The sequence below is a fragment of the Chelonia mydas genome, chromosome 1 (genome assembly GCF_015237465.2).
Source record: "Chelonia mydas isolate rCheMyd1 chromosome 1, rCheMyd1.pri.v2, whole genome shotgun sequence".
In the NCBI taxonomy this organism is placed as follows: Eukaryota; Metazoa; Chordata; order Testudines; family Cheloniidae; genus Chelonia; species Chelonia mydas.
The window spans coordinates 331,863,961-331,882,278 of NC_057849.1; the positions used below are offsets into that span (position 1 = coordinate 331,863,961).

General features: G+C 42.3%; 1 protein-coding gene across 3 annotated transcripts in view; it reads left to right on the forward strand.

Moving 5' to 3' along the window:
* FAM107B (family with sequence similarity 107 member B) overlaps positions 1-15,363 on the forward strand; it is an 81,848-nt gene extending 66,485 nt beyond the window's left edge. For all 3 annotated transcript variants that reach the window (XM_037889287.2, XM_037889285.2, XM_037889284.2), the window contains exons 2-4: positions 1,140-1,323; positions 8,974-9,127; positions 12,027-15,363. In XM_037889287.2, coding sequence (XP_037745215.1) covers positions 1,196-1,323; positions 8,974-9,127; positions 12,027-12,143 — 399 coding nt within the window. In that variant the 5' untranslated portion in view covers positions 1,140-1,195 and the 3' untranslated portion in view covers positions 12,144-15,363. The remainder of the gene's footprint in view (positions 1-1,139; positions 1,324-8,973; positions 9,128-12,026) is intronic.
* Positions 15,364-18,318: the final 2,955 nt, after the last annotated feature.

Sequence of the window (18,318 nt, forward strand, 5' to 3'; positions counted from 1 at the left end):
TTGAAAGGAGTTGTTGGTTGTCTCCTGTGAGTGTTTAGTTGCAGTGTGCCACCTTCTACTGGTGGGACTCCGTGATAGTAAATGAAGGCAGAATTTGGCTCAGAATGTTTAATTTCAGGTGCAGGAGTTCTGTGTGCTGTGACTGATGCTGTTAAATGTAACTAGGTATTAAATGCTGCAAACAGATAATTTCAAAACTTATTTGTGGATTAGCTGCTAATAGAAATCTTTTATTGTGATTTATGTATGATAAGAATACGCTTTTTACAGCTTGACGTAAATGTGAATCCAGTGTAGTTTCATTGACTTCAAATCACTGGAGCTGTGCCGATTTACACAAGCTAAAAATGTGGCCCTTAATTGTTGAAGTTCCCAGGTCAAAGTTTGGATGTTTTATTCAAAATCTAACTGTAATCAAGATGTGAATTCTCATTGTGCATTTTGGGAAATATTTTCCAATTAAATTATTCTTTTTTCTAAGGAACAACAAACAAAAAAAGAGGGTAAAACGATTTGTTAAAACACATGATTCCGTTGCTTAGTAGTGCTGTATTACAATACTGGATGTACTTAAGAGAGATCATATTTTCCACTGTAGTTATCAAATGGGGTTACTGGTAGTGGGAAATGAAATCCTAATGGACTCAATGTATTAATTTTCTTTTTTTTCAGACCTCAGTATCTTGTAGTTTATGCTCTTAGGTCCCAATGAAGCAAAACAGACTTAAGCATATGAGAAGTCTCGTTAAAGTCAATGGGACAATTCACATGCTTGAGTTTAGGCATGTGCTTAGTTATTTTGCTGAACTTAGTTCTCAGTGTTAAGATTTGATAACTAAGAAGGTCTAGTTTATTGAAGTCCATAGCCTGAAGAATTTTGAGGAGGAAATTGTTCCTAAGTCTCCCATCCACCCAAGAATACTGTGATTTTAGTAAAATTTAAGAAGCTAAAGTAAACTGCTCTAGAGCCTTATCTCTACTTACTGTCAAATGTATCTATATCTATCTATACATAAAAAGGTAAATGTTACCAACATAACATATTTTAGCTCTGTGGACGCAGCCACCAATTCTGTATTCCTTTTTGAAAAAAGGTCTTTAAATGTTGTTTTAACGGGATTGTTCCTTGTGTTTTACAGAGAACTTGAGTGAGGACACTGAACTCAAAGATCCATATCTTATTCCAAGAAATATCATGGCTGAACCAGACTACATAGATGAAGAGAACCCTGAACTAATTAGACCCCAGAAACTAATCAATCCTGTGAAATCATCCCGGAATCATCAGGACCTTCACAGAGAGCTCCTTATGAACCAGAAAAGGTGAATTCGACTGAACTTTTACTCCGTAATCAAAGGGCTCGTCTTCATGTATAGCGATTCAGCAGCACGGCTGCACCGATGTCACTGTGCTGCTGTCCTGCTTTGGAGAAGACGCTATTACGCAGATGGGAGAGCTTACCGAGAGGTGGTAGCTTCTCCCATCAACAGCGCTGTCTACAGCAGGGGTGAGCTTGGTATAACTACGTCGTTTGGGGGGGTGGATTTTTCACACCCTATACCAATGTAGTTGTACAGATTTCGGTCTGTAGTGTAGACCTGGCCAAAGTGTCACGCTACCCAAAACCTGACTAATATTTTATGTAGGTTTAAAGATTCAGTGTTGGGAAGACTTAGGGCTTGTCTTCACAAACATTAAATTTGCAGAAAGCCGGGGTGTGAATCGACTCCACACTCGCTTGCTTCCTTGTGTGGACCCTGCTGCTGCACGTTAACAGGTCGTTAGTTCAGTTTGATGTAGTCACCTTTGAAATGAGACTAGATCAAAGTGAACTAATGACCTGTTAATGCACAGCAGCAGGGTCCACAGGGAACAATGAGTCTGCAGCAGGCTAGTGCAGGGTTGATTCACACCCCAGTTTGCTTCAAACTAAAAGTTTGTGTGGACAAACCCTAAATTACAATTGCTATCCATAGCATTTAATTCTGTTTCAGGAGTGTGCTGGATTGAGTTGACTAGTCCTTTTTCCTTGGTAGCTGTATCTTGTGTTCCAGAACCTAATCTTGTGTTTCTTTTTTAAAATATTTATTATTATTATTTATTTAATTAATAAATAAATATTTATATTGCAGTAGCACCTAAAAACCTCAACCAGGTTGCGTCTTGTTGTGCTAGGTTGTGTGCAAATGTGTAGGACAGACTCTGTCCAAAAATATTTCTTAGTGTATGTCTATGCTAGGTACCTTTTTAGTTTGTGCTTACTGCGTTCACACTGGGGAGTTACAATGCAGCACACTGGTGTGCGTTGCAGTTCACACCCCTGTAGTCTGAACTGTGGGGCCATGTATACAAGCCCTTAGATAATCTTCAGAATCTGAACCGTATATACATAGGGCGGGTCTAGTATAGACCCGCCAAATCGACTGCAGATCGCTCTCCAGTTGACCCCTTTGCTCTACCCCCAACAGGAAGAGAAAGGTAAGTTGACAGGAGATTTTCTCCCATTGACCCCCTGCAGTAACTCGAACTAAGGTACCTCGACTCCAGCTACATTATTCACGTAGCTGGAGTTGCGTAGCGTAGGTCGACTTACCACGGTAGACATAGCCATAAACTGATTCAGTCTACAAACAGCCTAGAACAATATATTTCTGAGAAAAGTGCAAGCTTGCCCCATTTATCTCAATGGGATGATGACTTGGAACCTAGTGATGGTAATTCATTAGCTGTCTCACGGCTGATCAGAGATCACAGTAAAGAAGAAGCTTGATCATATCATGTAGTGCTGCAAAATCTGCTGTAAATGGCATTTCATTTGGCCTCACAAGTAGGCAGAGTTTGAGTTGTGGGCACGGTTGGGAAAACGCTACTGCTGGTTTTTGCCACTTCCAGCCTGACTCTTTATTTATAAAGACACCTTTAGGTCACATTTATTATTGAAAATAAAATTTCTCATCAGTTCTATAGTCTTCTTTACAACTAAGTTAGGTGTATATTTGGCATCTGCTTTCCTGATACATAGGTATTACTATACATTATGCAAGTGCTACTTCCTTCATGCTGGTAGATGATACAAAGCGTGCTGCTTTATGTACTGCTTAAGAGCTAAGGGCTCAGATCCTGATTCTATTGACATCTGTAGGCCCAGGACTCAGCTCAAAGTTAGCTGGGATTCTCTTTTAAATTAGTCAGCAATGGAGAGGAATAATTTTGAAAAATTTAAAAATAATGCACACAACCAGACTGTAAAATGAGCCAGATTACTTGAAAGAATTGTCAGTTTAAATGGTATTAAAGATTTGGCCGATTGGAGATGATATCCCTTTGCCAATACTTTGCTGAGAATCTTGATATCCTCTTGTGCTGTTCAGTCCATGCTGTGTCAGATTAACTAATGTTTCCAACTTGACTCCCTTCTTTTTCATTAATGTATTAGTAAAATCCCTGGTCTGAGCTTTAACACAGAGACCTGGCAACTGGTATGTTCTTAACGAGGACACTTATTAGCTCTGCAGCCTTGGGCAAACCATTTAACCTCAGTTTTCACATCTGTTAATTGGAAATTATACGTACCGACCTTGCAGGAGTGTTTGTGAAAGTTTCAGTATATTACTCCTGGGGAATTCTTCACCAAAAAATTAAAAATTCTGTGCACAATATTTAAAATTCTACATATTTTATTTGTCAATAAATAAATGTGGAGGTTCCAGCATGGCAGTGGGGAGCACAGGCCACTGGCTGCACGGAGGTGGGAGATCACCCTGCAATCTTGCCCCCTTTCCCCCAACCTCCTCCACCCCGCAACATGGACTTGGCAGTGAGGCTGCATCCGACCCTGATTCAGGGCAAGGGCTGGGCCTGCCCCAGAAATACTCTGGGGCCCTGTCCCTCCATGCCAGACACACTAAAATAGCAAGCAAGAGGGACAGAGTCTTGGACGTATACCCGGCCCTGGCCCCTGATCCAGGTGTGGGGCAGTCAGGCTCAGCCCAGCAGGATCCAAGTGTCGGGTGAGAGGGTTCTGTGTGAGGCAATCTGGGTGCGGGCAGCTCAGTGAGGGATCTGGGTATGGAGAGGATCTGTATGCACAGGGGCTCATTGGGGAGTTCCCGGTGCAGGGGGAATGGGACTTTGCAGGGGGGTTCAGTTGAAGGTGTTTGGGGCTTGAGAGGGGGTTTGGCGGAGAGGCCTGGGTGTGGGAGGCTCATCAGGGGGGTCCAGTTGCTGGGGAAGTGGGGCTTGGTGGGGTCGGGGTCTGAGTGCAGCTGGTTGGGGCTCAGTAGTGTGGGGATCTGGGTGTGGGCGGCTTGTTGGAGTGGTCCAGGTGCAGCGGGGATGGGGGTAGCGAGCTCAACAGGGATGGGTGTCTGGGTGTAGGGGTGTGGGCCCAGATGCAAGGGAGGGGTTCAGGTGCGGGGAGGATGTGGCTCGGCGGGAGTGTCTGGGTGCAGGGGGGCTTTGGTGTGGGGGTTCTCAGTGCAGGGTGAATGAGGCTTGGTTGGGAAGATCTGGGTATGGTGGGATCCGGATGCACAGGAGTTGGACAGACTGGGACGCAGCTCCCCGTACAGTGACCCCTCTCCCCTGCAGCTGAGGAGCAACGGGGGCAGAAAGCGGTGGAGGGGGTGCGGAGCTTCCTGCAGCCAGAGGAAGTTTCTGGGGATAGGTCTGACCCACCACCAGACCCCACCCCAGTCCCAACCACTCCTTGCAGAGAAAAGAAAGTTCTGTCACCCCCTGCTCCCAGTCCAGGCAGGGTATCCCCTGCTCTGCTCTCCCCCCCCCCCCCCCCCCCCCCCCCCCCCCCCCGCGCCCCAGTGGTGAATTACCTCTCCGGCAACTTCTCCAGGTACCTGAAATGACGTGCCTGCATTGCTGGGGAGAAGTGCATGACCGCTTTTGCGGCTTCCCTATGCTTCCACGTCAGAAGTCATTTTTCTGTGGGGAAGCAAAGAAATCTGCAGGGGCCATGAATTCTGTGCATGCGCAGTTGTGTAGAATTCCCCCAGGAGTAAGTATGTACAAGCAGGTGAAAGATCATTGCTACTTGGGTCAATAAGAACTACTCGCATGAGTAAAGGTTTGTAGACTTGGACCCCAACTCCCTGAGAGATGAAAAAAGGATTGTTTTTAGTTGTTGTCAGAATATACCCCTGCTGTTTCCACAAGCTGTTGTAATAATCTTTGTACATGGTATGCCTTGTGTGGTATCATTTATCATAATTTGCTGATCAATAATGTCATGGCAAAATGCAGGTAGCAGCGTTAGATGTGAAGTTATAAATGTAAGCTGAAATCGTGACTAAAAGAATGTTTTCCAGATCAGTCTGGGGAGTGGCCAAACCAGTTCCTTAGAGACCAAGGGTGAGCTGATGCCTCAGCCAGGTGTCAGCAAGGCTGGTGCATCATTACCTGCTAAGTGGCAGTTCACTGGCAGGAAAGGGGACTGGCAAAAAAAAAAAAAAAATCTACATCTTAGCAAGAAACAGCATGGAGTTTTTTCTCCACATCTTGCTCCCAGCTGGAAATGTTTTTTCAAGAGGGGAACTGAAACTATAAAAACAGGGGCAAATGCACCAAGACACACACCCCCCGCGGCTCATTCTCTGCACCTGAAAAGACACAGGAAGCAGCTGTTGGATTCTAGGGGGAGAGGTCCTGAATGCTGAAAGCATGTGGTGAGAAAACTTTGCTTTGAACCTAATATAGTTTGTTAAATTAGGCATCAGTAAGCATTTTATCTTTATTTTTCTTGCAACCATTTTTTACTTTGATGCCTCATTACTTGTACTCACTCAAAAGCTATCTCTTTGTAGTTAATAAACTTGGTTTACTGTTTTATATAATCCAGTGTGTTTAAATTGGAGTGTCTGGGTACTCTATTTAAAATAATAAACAGGTACATTCTTCCCTTTTGGAATAACAGACTTACTATATTTGTACTGTCCAGGAAAGGGCTGGGAGTACAGGATCTAAATTACGGGGAGAAGATCTGGGATGGGGATGGGGTTGGGGTGCGGGGAATCACCCTGCAGCATAACCAAGGCTGGTAAGAGCCACTATGTGGCTGGTTGGGTGCAGTACACATAGACACAGCTGCGAGTGACTTGCATGCAGGAGGCTTTTTGTGAGCAGTCCAGGTTGGAGGCTCCAGGAAACCCCGGTTACAGGGCAGGGCTGACACAGCTACTCATTAGTCAGGATTGTGCCCCAGTATGTCACAGTTATAGATAATCCATGGTCAGGTAAATTGATATGGTTACAGACAGCTAGGATTTTTGTCTGATAATTTGTTCTTCATTCTTGTCTTTGTCAATGACGTTCATGGATATGTCCACTCCAGAGGATCTGGAATGGGTTCAGGTAGATTGTTTTAGATTATAGGACTGCTGCGGGTACCGTTCCTTGGGGTCTTTGGCCAGTGTTGGTGTGATTCTCTGATTATAAAGCTCTTCTACGTTAGAGTATTGTCCAAGTCCCAGCCAAGTTTTGGATTCCAATCCTTAGTTTGAGAGTTTTTGAATTCTTTTCTGGGACTGGGAGGAAAGGGGGTAAGCACCAAAATCCTTTGGCAGGTTTTAAGCATTCCAATCCCTATATATTTTCCTTTTTGTTTGTAATAAGTAAATATCTCAGTTGGCTTTGCCTGGGAGCATGGATTTTTCTAAAATCAGAAATGTATTCTCACAATTGCAGAAGACTACATGCTTTAGAGTATGGTTTTAAAGTGTGTGTGTGTAATATGTATATATACACACACATATGCGTGTGTGTGTGTATATGAACACATATACACACACACTTTAAATAATTTTAATGTTAATTACAAAATGTTACATATATACCCACTATATCAATATAAAATTAGTATGATGAAATGACAGTTTTTTTTTAATGATCGGTTTTTAGAAGTAGTGGGAAAAACCTGAACATGAATGGGTATCCTCAGTCATTTTAGAACACACAGTATATAAGTGTTTTTCAGTGGATCGTCCCTATTCATTTAAATATTATCTTAATATTTTGCATTTGTCCAGTACATTCCATTTGATCAGCATCCTGAGGTTTAATGAGTGTGATATTTGGAATCCTGCTCCTTCCACAGCAAGATCACATTGATAGAGGGGAGGCCCTTCGCTCCGCATCCATTGCTCAGGAACATTTAACTTTGTCCATTGCTTTAAGGGGGCAGCATGACAAAGTTTCAGAGCCCACTCTCTTTTATTGCCCTTGCTCCTTTCTGTCTATATCTGTTTATCAAACTTTCTATGTACAATGTTTATGGCACCCATGTCATATTGACTGAGCACATAATAGTATCTCCCTCACCCTGCAGTGTGTCCGCAAATACAAGGCACAGCTGTTGGATGAATGTCTCAGATGTGGCTATTCCTGAGGTAAGAGATGGGCGGGTGACACAGGAAAGTGAAGGGGAACAGGGTAGCTCAGAATTAACTTGTGGTTTCAAATACCATGAACAGCCAATCAGTCTTTATTAGACTGACTGAGACATTTCCCCATGTAGGAGAGACAGGAGTGTCATCGCTTTATGACATCCAAACTGCCTAGATTTCCACGTATTAATCTTCCTGCCTAGTTCTGAATGTTCCTCCTTTTGTATTTAGTGTGATAGGATATTGAGGGGGGACATGAAGAGGGAAGGGTCCTTTTGCATATCTAATGCTGAAATTCTCCCAAATGTCAGGGGTCAGCTATCTAAAGCTAAATGAATCCTGTACACAGTATAATAGCTCTCCAATGAAATGGATACATTACACAGAGGCCAAGCGGATTAGAGAAAGTTGGCAGTTTGGTGTGTGTGCGTCCTATTTTGTGTTAATGGGATTAAACATCAAAGACTAACTTCTAGCACCAAAACATTTAAAGGCATTGAGAGACACTTGGAGTTTCCTTTCTTACGCTTTTAATCTAAAGCATGTTTAGGCTGCCCTGAAGTAAATCTGCTTTTTCCCTTTAAGGTTTATAAAAGCATAAAGCACCTTAATGTAGTCTGGAATTTTTCTTTTCTTGTGTAGAGGAATATCCTGTTACACGAAGAGCTGTGTTGCCCGCAGTATCCACACTGCTATGATTGTCATTTTGATTAGCAGCAGTATTTAATTTTAGAACCTCATTTGTTTCTAGTGAAGTGAAGTATTCCTGTGGTGCAGAGTTTTACTAAGAGAGAGAGATAGGGGCTGCTACATTTTTAATTCTTTTCTGGGATTGGGAGGAAGGGAGTAAACACCAAAATCCTTTGGCAGGTTTTAAGCAGTCAAATCCCTATATCTTTTCCAGGAAGTACTGAAGCTTCTTGTTGGGAATTGGCTACTCTGGTCTCTGGCGTGATCGCAATGTTGTTGCGGAGGTCTGCTCTCTTTTAGCTTCCCATGGAGCTCTGGGTTTCACGTGGGAGCTCTCAATGTTTTCAGTGAAAATGGTTCAACTGTTGACCATCACAGCCACCCACATGTAAAACTCCCAAATGTTGAGAAAATGGCAGAAACCGCAATTCCCAAGAGTAATGTGACAAAAAGTCCAGATGGGAAAAAAAGTTCAGCTCCACTGTCACAGATGCCTCTGGACAGACCGTTCTATGCAGAGCTGACTGAATAAAATCTGTGTGGTCTGTTGGTTAAAACAGGGAGGCAGGAGTCCCAAGTTCCGTTCCTAGCTCTGCCCCTGACTTGACGTGTGACCATTGTTACATGATTTCCTCTGGAATGGAGAGAGCTCCGTGAAGATTACCGCTGAGAGTGTGAATTAGTCAAGAGGAAAACTGATATGTATATTAAAAGGAGATGTTTTTGGTGGTAATGCGGCGCTCCTCTCTAACTTTTGTTCATTTGTTAGGTTAATACTATTGCATATTAATACAGAGATATTTATCTTAACCTGAGGGAGACGTGCATACGTTTCTGTGCGAATATACAATTTATTAAAAGCTCTATCTGTATTTTTTTTCCCCAAAGGGGTCTTGCACCTCAGAATAAACCAGAGTTGCAAAAGGTGATGGAGAAAAGGAAACGAGATCAAGTTATTAAACAACAAAAGGAAGAGGAAGCGCAAAAGAAGAAATCAGACCTGGAAATAGAGTTAATGAAACGACAGCAGAAGCTGGAGCAGGTGAGAAAGGCAATGACGTTAAGAATAGGCGGAGATGATCACTGGGCTAGAGATTAGAATGGACTGGGATTGATGGGGGAATTACAGGAGCCTTCTGTCTATGTAAGTATTTGTGTGTTCTCTGTGTGCAACTAAACAATCCTTAATGGATTTTATCCTCGCAACATTCCTGTGAGGTAGGGAAGTATTATCCCCATTGTACAGATAGAGAACTGAGACTCAGGATAGGTTAAGGCCTGCCTACCGTAGGAGGATTCATAGCTGTAGTACAGTATATAGACGCAGAACAGAAGTGATTTTGCTGGTATAGTATATACCAGTAAAACAAGTAAAGTAGGCTATACCAGCATATACACTTTTATGCCAGTTTAATTTCATCTATGCTGGGGGTTTTGGTGGCATAGCTATGCTGCAAAAAAAAAAAAAAAAAATCCCATCCCTAGCCAATATAGCTATGCCAGCAAAATTTTTAAGTGTACACCAAGCCTAAGCAGCTTGCTTAGGGAAGTGCATGACTGAGCCTGGAACTGAACCCAGAGTCCTGATTCTCAGCCCAGTGCTCTATCCACTAGACCATCCTTCCTACCCCTCCCTTAACAAACGTTTGTTTTAAAGGCATGCAGTGTTATCGTGTATTCGCTTTTAACACAGCCAAATGCAAGGTCACACATCTAGGAACAAAGAATGTAGGTCACATTTATAAGATGGAGGAATGTCTCCTGGAAAGCCGTGACTCTGAAAAGGACTTAGGGGTCATGGTAGAAAACTAGTTGAACATGAGCTCCCAATGCAGTGATGTAACTAATGGGATTCTTGGATGTATAAACAAGAGTATCTCAAGTAGGAGTAGGAGAGTGGCATTGCTTGTATATACATTGTAATATGACCATTACTGGAATCCTGTGTCCAGTTCTCGTGCCCACACTTCAAAATGGAATGTTGAAAAATTGGAAAGGTTTAGAAAATAGCTACAAGCGTGATTTGATATCTGGAAAATACGCCTTAAAGTGAGCTGCTCTCATTCTATTTACAGGTTTCAGAGTAGCAGCCGTTTTAGTCTATATCCACAAAAAGAAAAGGAGGACTTGTGGCACTTTAGGGACTAACAAATTTATTTGAGCATAAGCTTTCGTGAGCTACAGCTCACTTCATCGGATGTAGCTCACGAAAGCTTATGCTCAAATAAATTTGTTAGTCTCTAAGGTGCCACAAGTCATTCTATTTAGTTGATCCAAGAAAAGGTTAAGAGGTGATTTAATCATGGTTTACAAGTACCTATATGAGGAAGAGATTTCCGATAGTAGACGGCTCTTTAACCCAGCAAAAAAAGTCATAATGGATGCCGAAGCTAGACAAATTCAGACTAGCAATAAGGTGCCAGTTTTTAACAATGAGTGTGATTAACCTTTGGAACAACATATCTAGGGATGTAGTGGATTCATCATCCATTGCAGTTTTTAAATGAGGTTTGACTCTCTTTTGGGGTGAAATTTCACTCTGATGCAAAGGGCCAGCCAAAGGTCTGTGTGTTCCTTAACGAGGTTTGTTGTTTGCATTAAGACAATCCAACACACACCAACGTGCCTTCAAACAACGAAATAACTTATTCAAAAGCATTATTTTTTTAATTTAAAAAATCCATTTAAATAAAAAAATCAGTTAAAAATTATCATAATTAAAATACAATTAATCCTGCTAGTTGTCTAGCTAAATATTAATTACATTCCAAGCCCCACACAAAAAATTTAGAAATTAGAAATTTTGAGGGGTGAGAGATTCTGTTTTTTAAAATCCTTGCCCCCATGAAGAGCCCAGTCTCAAAACAGTCACCACTTGGAAGCTCCCTAAAATGTCCTTGATTGGCTCAAGTTCAAATCTGGAAAAATAAATCCTGTTGCAACAGGGAAAACACCCATAGCAAATAGTGTTGCGACTCTGCATGTGTGGCAGGAGTGAAGTGACATCAACTGACAAAATAGTTCATTGTGGAATGGAGCCATTCTTTATTATAATCAGATGAGTCCCTTGTCACAGAACCAGAAAAAGGAGAGCTTGTTTGAGTGGTATGTGGTCCCCGTTAATCATCAGGAAGACCCTAATATATTCAAATGAACAGTTCCTCTCAGGACTATATTTACTGTTCGCTTTCCAGAGAGTTGCTTCTTCCTGCCTACTGGCTCATAGGTTTGCACTCAGGACGTCCGGAGTAATTGTTGTTCAAAGGAATTCATAAAACAGAGTTTCTTTACTAGCACTATATGACCACACCTCATGGTGCACAGTAAGCAACTACATGCCCTAATGTTTTTGACGGCTGCCATATATGGGCAGGAACGCCACGTGCTTTAAAAATGTTCCTGATTGGACACTCAAAATGTCTGCAACAGATGGGGTTGGGGGAACTGTTGTTTTACTCTTCTTCCGCTCAAGATAAGCAAAGCAATTGGAGATGTCTCCATTAGATACATAAATCCATATTGAGATCCTACAACCATGCATGTTAATAATTCTGATTTCCTGTATTCTTTCTTTGGGCATGATTGTTCTCCTCCTGCACTGAAAGCCAGAGGAGAGGACTTTATTTATTTTTAAATTGCAAGGAAATTCTCATGGATATCTCCAAAGACTTAATCCCATTGTCCCATCATGTGAGTATGATTTGCCCCACGTGGCAAGCTATTTCCAAGCTGGGTGGATCTTCCAGGAGAGACTGATTAGAGGAGATTGTGTCTCGTCTAAATGCCACTTCACCTCTTTCTGTTAAAGTACGTTCTGATACTTCTAAGTCTTTGAGGCTAAATTTCCTTTTGTATGAAATCATAGCTTTAATTTTGGCCTGTGACTTTTCAATCGCTAATGCAGGTATTTTATCTTTTTATAAACGTGACTCTCATTTCAGTTGGAACTTGAGAAACAGAAGGTCCAGGAGGAGCAGGAAAATGCACCTGAATTTGTTAAAGTCAAAGGCAACTTGAGGAGGACAGCCCAAGAATCGGCAGAAGCTCCAGACTCATAGAGGAAATACCTTCTAAGACTTTCAACATTCCAGCAGTGGCTGCAGAGAAAGGCTTCTGCAAGTTGTCTGACCCCTTTGCCCTGGAGAGGGAAGATATACGGCATCCAAGTGGTGTTTACCGAAGATGGGTTTTGAATTCCTGGAACCTGTGTGGATTAAAACTCTGCAACATAAACAGATCAAAATCGCCAAACACAGTACTGAGACCTGTTTTCAGGTCAGGATTATTGACATGTCTGAAGGGCTTAATGAGAGACTTAAATCAGGGACACTAGAGAAACCCTTTGAGTGTTGCACTGCTTGGTTTCTTCTGATCCCAGTTTAGTGGAGACATCAAGCTTATATTCTGCTTTTAAAAAAAAAAAAAAATCTGTGGTCATATTTTATGGAACTTTGCTGTGTAGGGAAGTTCTCACTTTCTGTCCCTTCAGTCTGTGTAAACTCCATTTTGAAAATGTGGATTCCTGCATTTAATTTTCCTGGGGGTTAAATGAGTGGTGTGTCCTGGTCATTGCTGGGCATCTGCACTGGCTGTTACCACTGGGCAAATTGGTGCACAGATATAGGAATGTTTAAAATTCCAGGACACTGAAAAAGCTAAAAAAGTTTTTAGGACCAAATTCTGTCTTTGGCAGTGCATGTAGAATTTGGCTCTTGAGAGCGCAAAAATTGGAATATTTCCTCCGCTGAGCAAAAATCAAAGGCTGGTTTCCCCTCTCTCCTCAAACGTTTCCCTTGCTCCTGCCCCGCCCCCCCCAATAGAGCAATTACACCGTACAGGCCCACGTAGCTCCACTGATGTACCTTTGTCCTGTCAACTGTTAGTGGGAAATGATGCATCCTCTAGTTTTTATGTTCTGCTTGGTTTGCTGGCGCGGTCTTTCTCCTCTGAGACCTACAGATCTAAACTCGGTGTTAACAGATCAGTAGCATTAAACTCACAGGACTGACTGTGAGCATTTGAACTAGGGGCCCTGCTCAGAGCACCGTGAAGACAATGGGACTGCTGTGCATGGATCAGCTACAGAATCAGGTTTGAATGAGACCAGACTAGCCCTCCAAGGCTACTGAAATGAGAAACTTTCCCTAATGTTAGGTAAGCTCTGACTTCTCCCATCTTTTCTCGTCTCATAAGTTGATTCCCTTATTTCATCACTGAGTCTTAGGGCGATATTCTGTCCCCTACACGTAGCCCTGTTGACTTGTCACCGAGTAAGATGGAACTTGGTCTGAGTAAGGGTGACAGAATCTGACCCTTAGTGCTTGTGACTACTACTTTCCCCCTGTCAGGAAAGCCTGGAGTTGGGGAGGAGACTGCTCATGAAGGGTGAGAGCCCCACTCGGTTAGGTGTGCACACTACCAATGCCTTCATGGGAGGGATGTTTATCCACACCCGCTCATCGTTTTTCCCCTAGAGCGCTAAACAGAAATAAATGCTCCTTTGTAATTACATCTGAGCTAACTGCTTGAGAATATTTTCTCTTAACATCAGGGGTGGGTGGGGGTGTGTGTGTAAGATGCTGTTTTTCTCTCTTGCTTTTCCCAGGGTACTAGAAGTTTCAATACAATTTCAGTATTGGACTTGGGACATAGCGTTCACAATTAACAGGGTTTCTTAGGCATATCCTTCAAGTTGTCAAGATCAAGCTTTTTTTTTTTTTTTTTTTTTTTAAGTGAGGACACAATTAGATTAGAAGTAAATTAAATTTTGGGAAACTTATTACCATTAACTTAGATTGACAGTGCAGTTCACATTTAGAAGATTAAATGTTACGAGTGGTTTACAGAGCCGTTCAGTCTGTGGTCATACAAAACGCAAAGGCAAAATGTAAGACACCACATTTTGTAAACTCTACCATGTTGTATTTTTGGGAAACAGGACCGTAACTGCTGCAGTTTTTTTCCCCTGTGCCTTTCTTGCTTTGGAAGAAGGTCTTCCTTTCTAGCAGCCAGTCATTCAAACACACACTCTGACTGGATTTGCCTCCTGTCTTCTGTTCAGACAGCCCTATGCTCCAATTTTCTGTGCTGCATCCCCCAGAACAAGGGCAGTTGAAAATACTCCTTTAGAAATCGTACCTTGATGCTTAGCCACTGCTGTTTATCTTTCTCACCCACTCCCTGCCTTGTGAACTCCTTCAGGTCTGCTGGATTCCACTTCCACAGGCAGCCTGAAGTCTTCAGAAATTGAAGAGACAGCCTCATTTTGCTTGACCAGTACATTGCTTCAGACGAAGCTCAGCCTCTGCCATTTCACCTCAACGTATGTGGCAACCCTACTACTCAAACTCAAATATAAAAGAAATAGGGCCTAATCCAAAGCGTGCTGAAGTCAGTGGAGAAGGCTTCCCATTGATTTCAGTGGACTTTGGCTCAGGCCTGACTGGGAATACAGGATGGACATTTTCCACTTCCCATTCGTGTTGGTGTAACCAGTTGACTTGTGGTTAAAGGTAGAGTTTCTCTTTCTAAAAGACGGAAGGCCTGAATACTTCTTGCATGTACAGTGTGAAGTAGTTTAAAAAAAAAATCCAATTCTGCATTACTAGACTAAATATCAGTAGAATGACGATGTTTTTTGTTTTTTTTTAAATATCTTAGAATTCTGCTGTACTTTGTCTAGGAACCCAAAAGTCAATTTCATGTGGATTTGGCAGGCAAAACTCTGTTTTTTTAAATCAGGTCCAACATTGATTTAGATGATGCAGCCCTTAGGTGACCAGTTCGTCACACCAGAAATCCCATTAAGTCCAGAGGCTACTTGTGTGAATATCTGCTCATCAATGTGAGGAAAGGGATTTATGATCTGGCCCTTAGTTATGTGAAATTTTAAGCAATCCTCTGTGTTTTCATTGAGCTATCTTCTTGAATTAAAAGTGGCTTGCTTTTACCACTTTCTGTCTGTAATAGGGCAAGACTGTTTGTTTGTTTGTTTGTTTGTTTTAAAAAAAAAAAACTTGCTTTTTGTTAGTAAATTTAGGATTTCTTTCTAGCTCTGAAAGCTGACCTTAACCTTCTGTTAATATCTGTACTTGTTTGAGTGTACATATATAAATATATATAAATATAAAATGGGAGCCTTAATAGGTGTGTTTTCATAATTTAATATTTTTTGTATTTGCTCTTGTATAATTGTTTTTAACTAAAGGTATTACAAAAATGATGGTGGAATACTTAGAACCAAAGTTATGCTTAATAAAATCTACTACATGCTTGGAATATGCAACTGTCTCTGTCCTGACCTACTGAAAACGGAGCTTTGGAGCTCTGCTGAAAGTTATCCAGGTCATTTTAAAATTATATTCTGTCTTTCTTTTTGCAAGCAACAATTTCAAGGCCACACTGACTTGATTCCTGTAACTTGCCTCCATATTTATATGCATGTAACATAATGGGCTAATTAGTTTGGCAGAGGCAGCTAAATCTTGCTGTTTTTTGCATCTTATTTTCACTGAGAATTTTTTAAAGACACTTAAAATCCAGGCAGCATGGAGAAGTGATTTAAGAAAGGAAAGGACTGCTGAGCTATTCAGCTAGTACAAGTGAACAAGGGGGTGGAAAGTATTAGGAAAGTTTTTGATGGGATTAAATAATTCCTGGAAGCTATTGTGTATATAATTTTGCTGACCTTATTAAAGCACATGGGACAAAATTCATTGCAGAAATCAACTGATTAACAACCAGGCTACATTTGGCCCATTTAAAAAAAAGTATCGAGGAAAAAGCACTGAGCCTGGCCCTGGGCTCAGTCCTGCAATGTGCTCCCGGTCCAGCAAAGCATTTAAGCATATTGATTCCCATGGGGACTACTTGGGTTTACAGTAAAGCACATGCTTAAATAATCTGCTGGGTTGGGGGTCAGTGTGCTCAGCACCTTCAAGGATTGAGGCCTTTAAGAGCAAGATAACGAACTGTAAAGGCAGACTGGAAAAATACAGAGGGAAGAAGATAGGCCAGGGGAAAATGTGGGTGTACAATTCACTCCTCCCCGCCTAAGTCCTTAAAGAGAATGAAAATGTCAACCTGGGTGCTAATGGCAGCATAGTACAGATGGTGATAGGAGATTCAAAGGCCAATAATGGGTGGAGGTAGGGGAGGAGAAGAGCCGTGAATTCAGACCAGATGTCAGGAAATGCTTTTTTCCTTCAGAAAATACTCAGCATGTGGAATGGATCCTGGCAATGCTGCTGAAGCAGAAACTGGAGCCGCTCCAGGAGCCGTCAGATGTGGGGGAGGTAGGAGGGAATGGAGTTCTTTAAAAAGGGCTAAGTTTCTATGGCCCGTTGGAAGCATTGCCGCTTCCCATCCCCCCAACCCCAAACATATAGAAATGTGTTTCAAATTATCCTCTAGATATTTCTTTCCATTTTCAGAAAGAAATAAAACAAAGAGCGTGGGATGTTTGATCTGCTTTTGTAGCAAGTCCAGCAAAAACAAAAACAAAATTGTCCTCCTTTGTATGTATGTAGATTGCACTGTGTTAAATGTCTTTACACTTACATATCTGTTGTAAGCTCACTACAGGGTGAAAGCCTCTTCAGCTTTGCTCCTGCTGTCGTGTGCAAACTGGTGATGGCATGACATACTGTGTGGGGAGACAGCATGGTCACTGCAAAGGTTGAGCAAACCATAGATTTTCATCCCTGATTAAAAATTACTTCATTAGACTTGATGCCATAAATCCAATTGATGTAATGATTGCTGACCTGGAGTGGGGAGGAAGCAGACTAGGCAGTGCAACTGTTGATGGGTCAAAACCAGTATAATCAAGGTTGGTAATGGGAGGGCGTCAGATTAGGTGCGATTCCCAAGCAGTCTTACTACTGAGGATCCCCAAAGGCAAGGTATGTCCTATTAGTAGCAAGTCAATATGCCCAGATAATGGACAAGATCTGGAAACCTGAAGATTGTTTGCTTTAAGTTCTTTTCACTTTAACAGCCTTTCATCTGAGGAGATCAAGACTTGCCACCCCCCCGTGATGCAGGTAGGGGGAATGTGGGGGAACCGTGGCACAGGGAAGGGGAGAGAATTGTCCGAGGTCACGCAAAAGTATGTAGGAGCGATGCTAACAAAACAGGGAACTCATGATCTCCATTACCATGGTCCAGCCACTGGACCATGCTCCCTTCCCCAAATTTTTGCCATTGCTTTAGGCCAAGTTAAAAGCCAGGGGTGTCTTACAGGGATGGGAATGCAAAGAGTAGACAATAAACCACTGGTGGGGTTTGTGATGGGTTCCCCCAGGGGTGCCACTGAGCCCTCTGACCCATTAGCCTGAGCTAACACGGTGCTGCTGTGACAAGCTGCAAAGCCCTCCAGCGTGCACTTTCACCAGCGTTAACACAGGGACACACCCAGCTAAAGTTACACACAGGCTCTTTAACTAGCAGCTTCCCAGCCTAGGACCCCAGAGCAGTACCGTCCTGCCCTGGTCAAATCTGGCCAGTATATGGGTTTAATACCCAGTCTGCCTTTCCTTCAAAGTGAAGAGAACAATGCACACTTGTAACCAAGCAGAGATTTTCCCCAAGCACTCCAGTCAAAGCTCACTGGTTTAGATTAAAACAAAACAAGTTTATTAACCACAAAAAATAGATTAAGTGATAGCAAACAGATCAAAGCAGATTACCTAGCAAATAAACAACAAATGCAAACTAAGCTTAATAAACTAAATAGATTAGATCTGAATAGGCAGATTCTCACCCTGAGAAATGATACAAGCAGATTCTTAAGGGGAAAGCTACACTTGCCTTACAGCTTGGAATCTCCAGGTCTTCCATACACAGGCTAGAAATCCCTTTAGCCTGGGCCCAGCACTTCCCCCCATTCAGTCTTTGTTCCTCAGGTGTTTCCAGGAGTCTCCTTGTGTGGGGAGTGAAGAATCCCGTATGATGGCACTCTGTGCCCTATAGAGCTTTAGCATATGGTGGGAACCCTTTGTTTCAAAGCTTGGTTCCCAGACCAGTGTGTGGAGAAATACTGGCATCTCAAGATGGAGTCCAGCGTCATGTGGCCTGGTCACATGTCCTTGTAGTGTCATAGCAGCCATTATTTACAGGCTGTCTGTAGCATTCTCAGGAAGGCTCACTTCTCCTATGGCCTACTATTTTTCCTAATGGCCCATTACCCTGAATAGGCCCTTCCACACCCACTATCTAGACGGAAAGCATCTT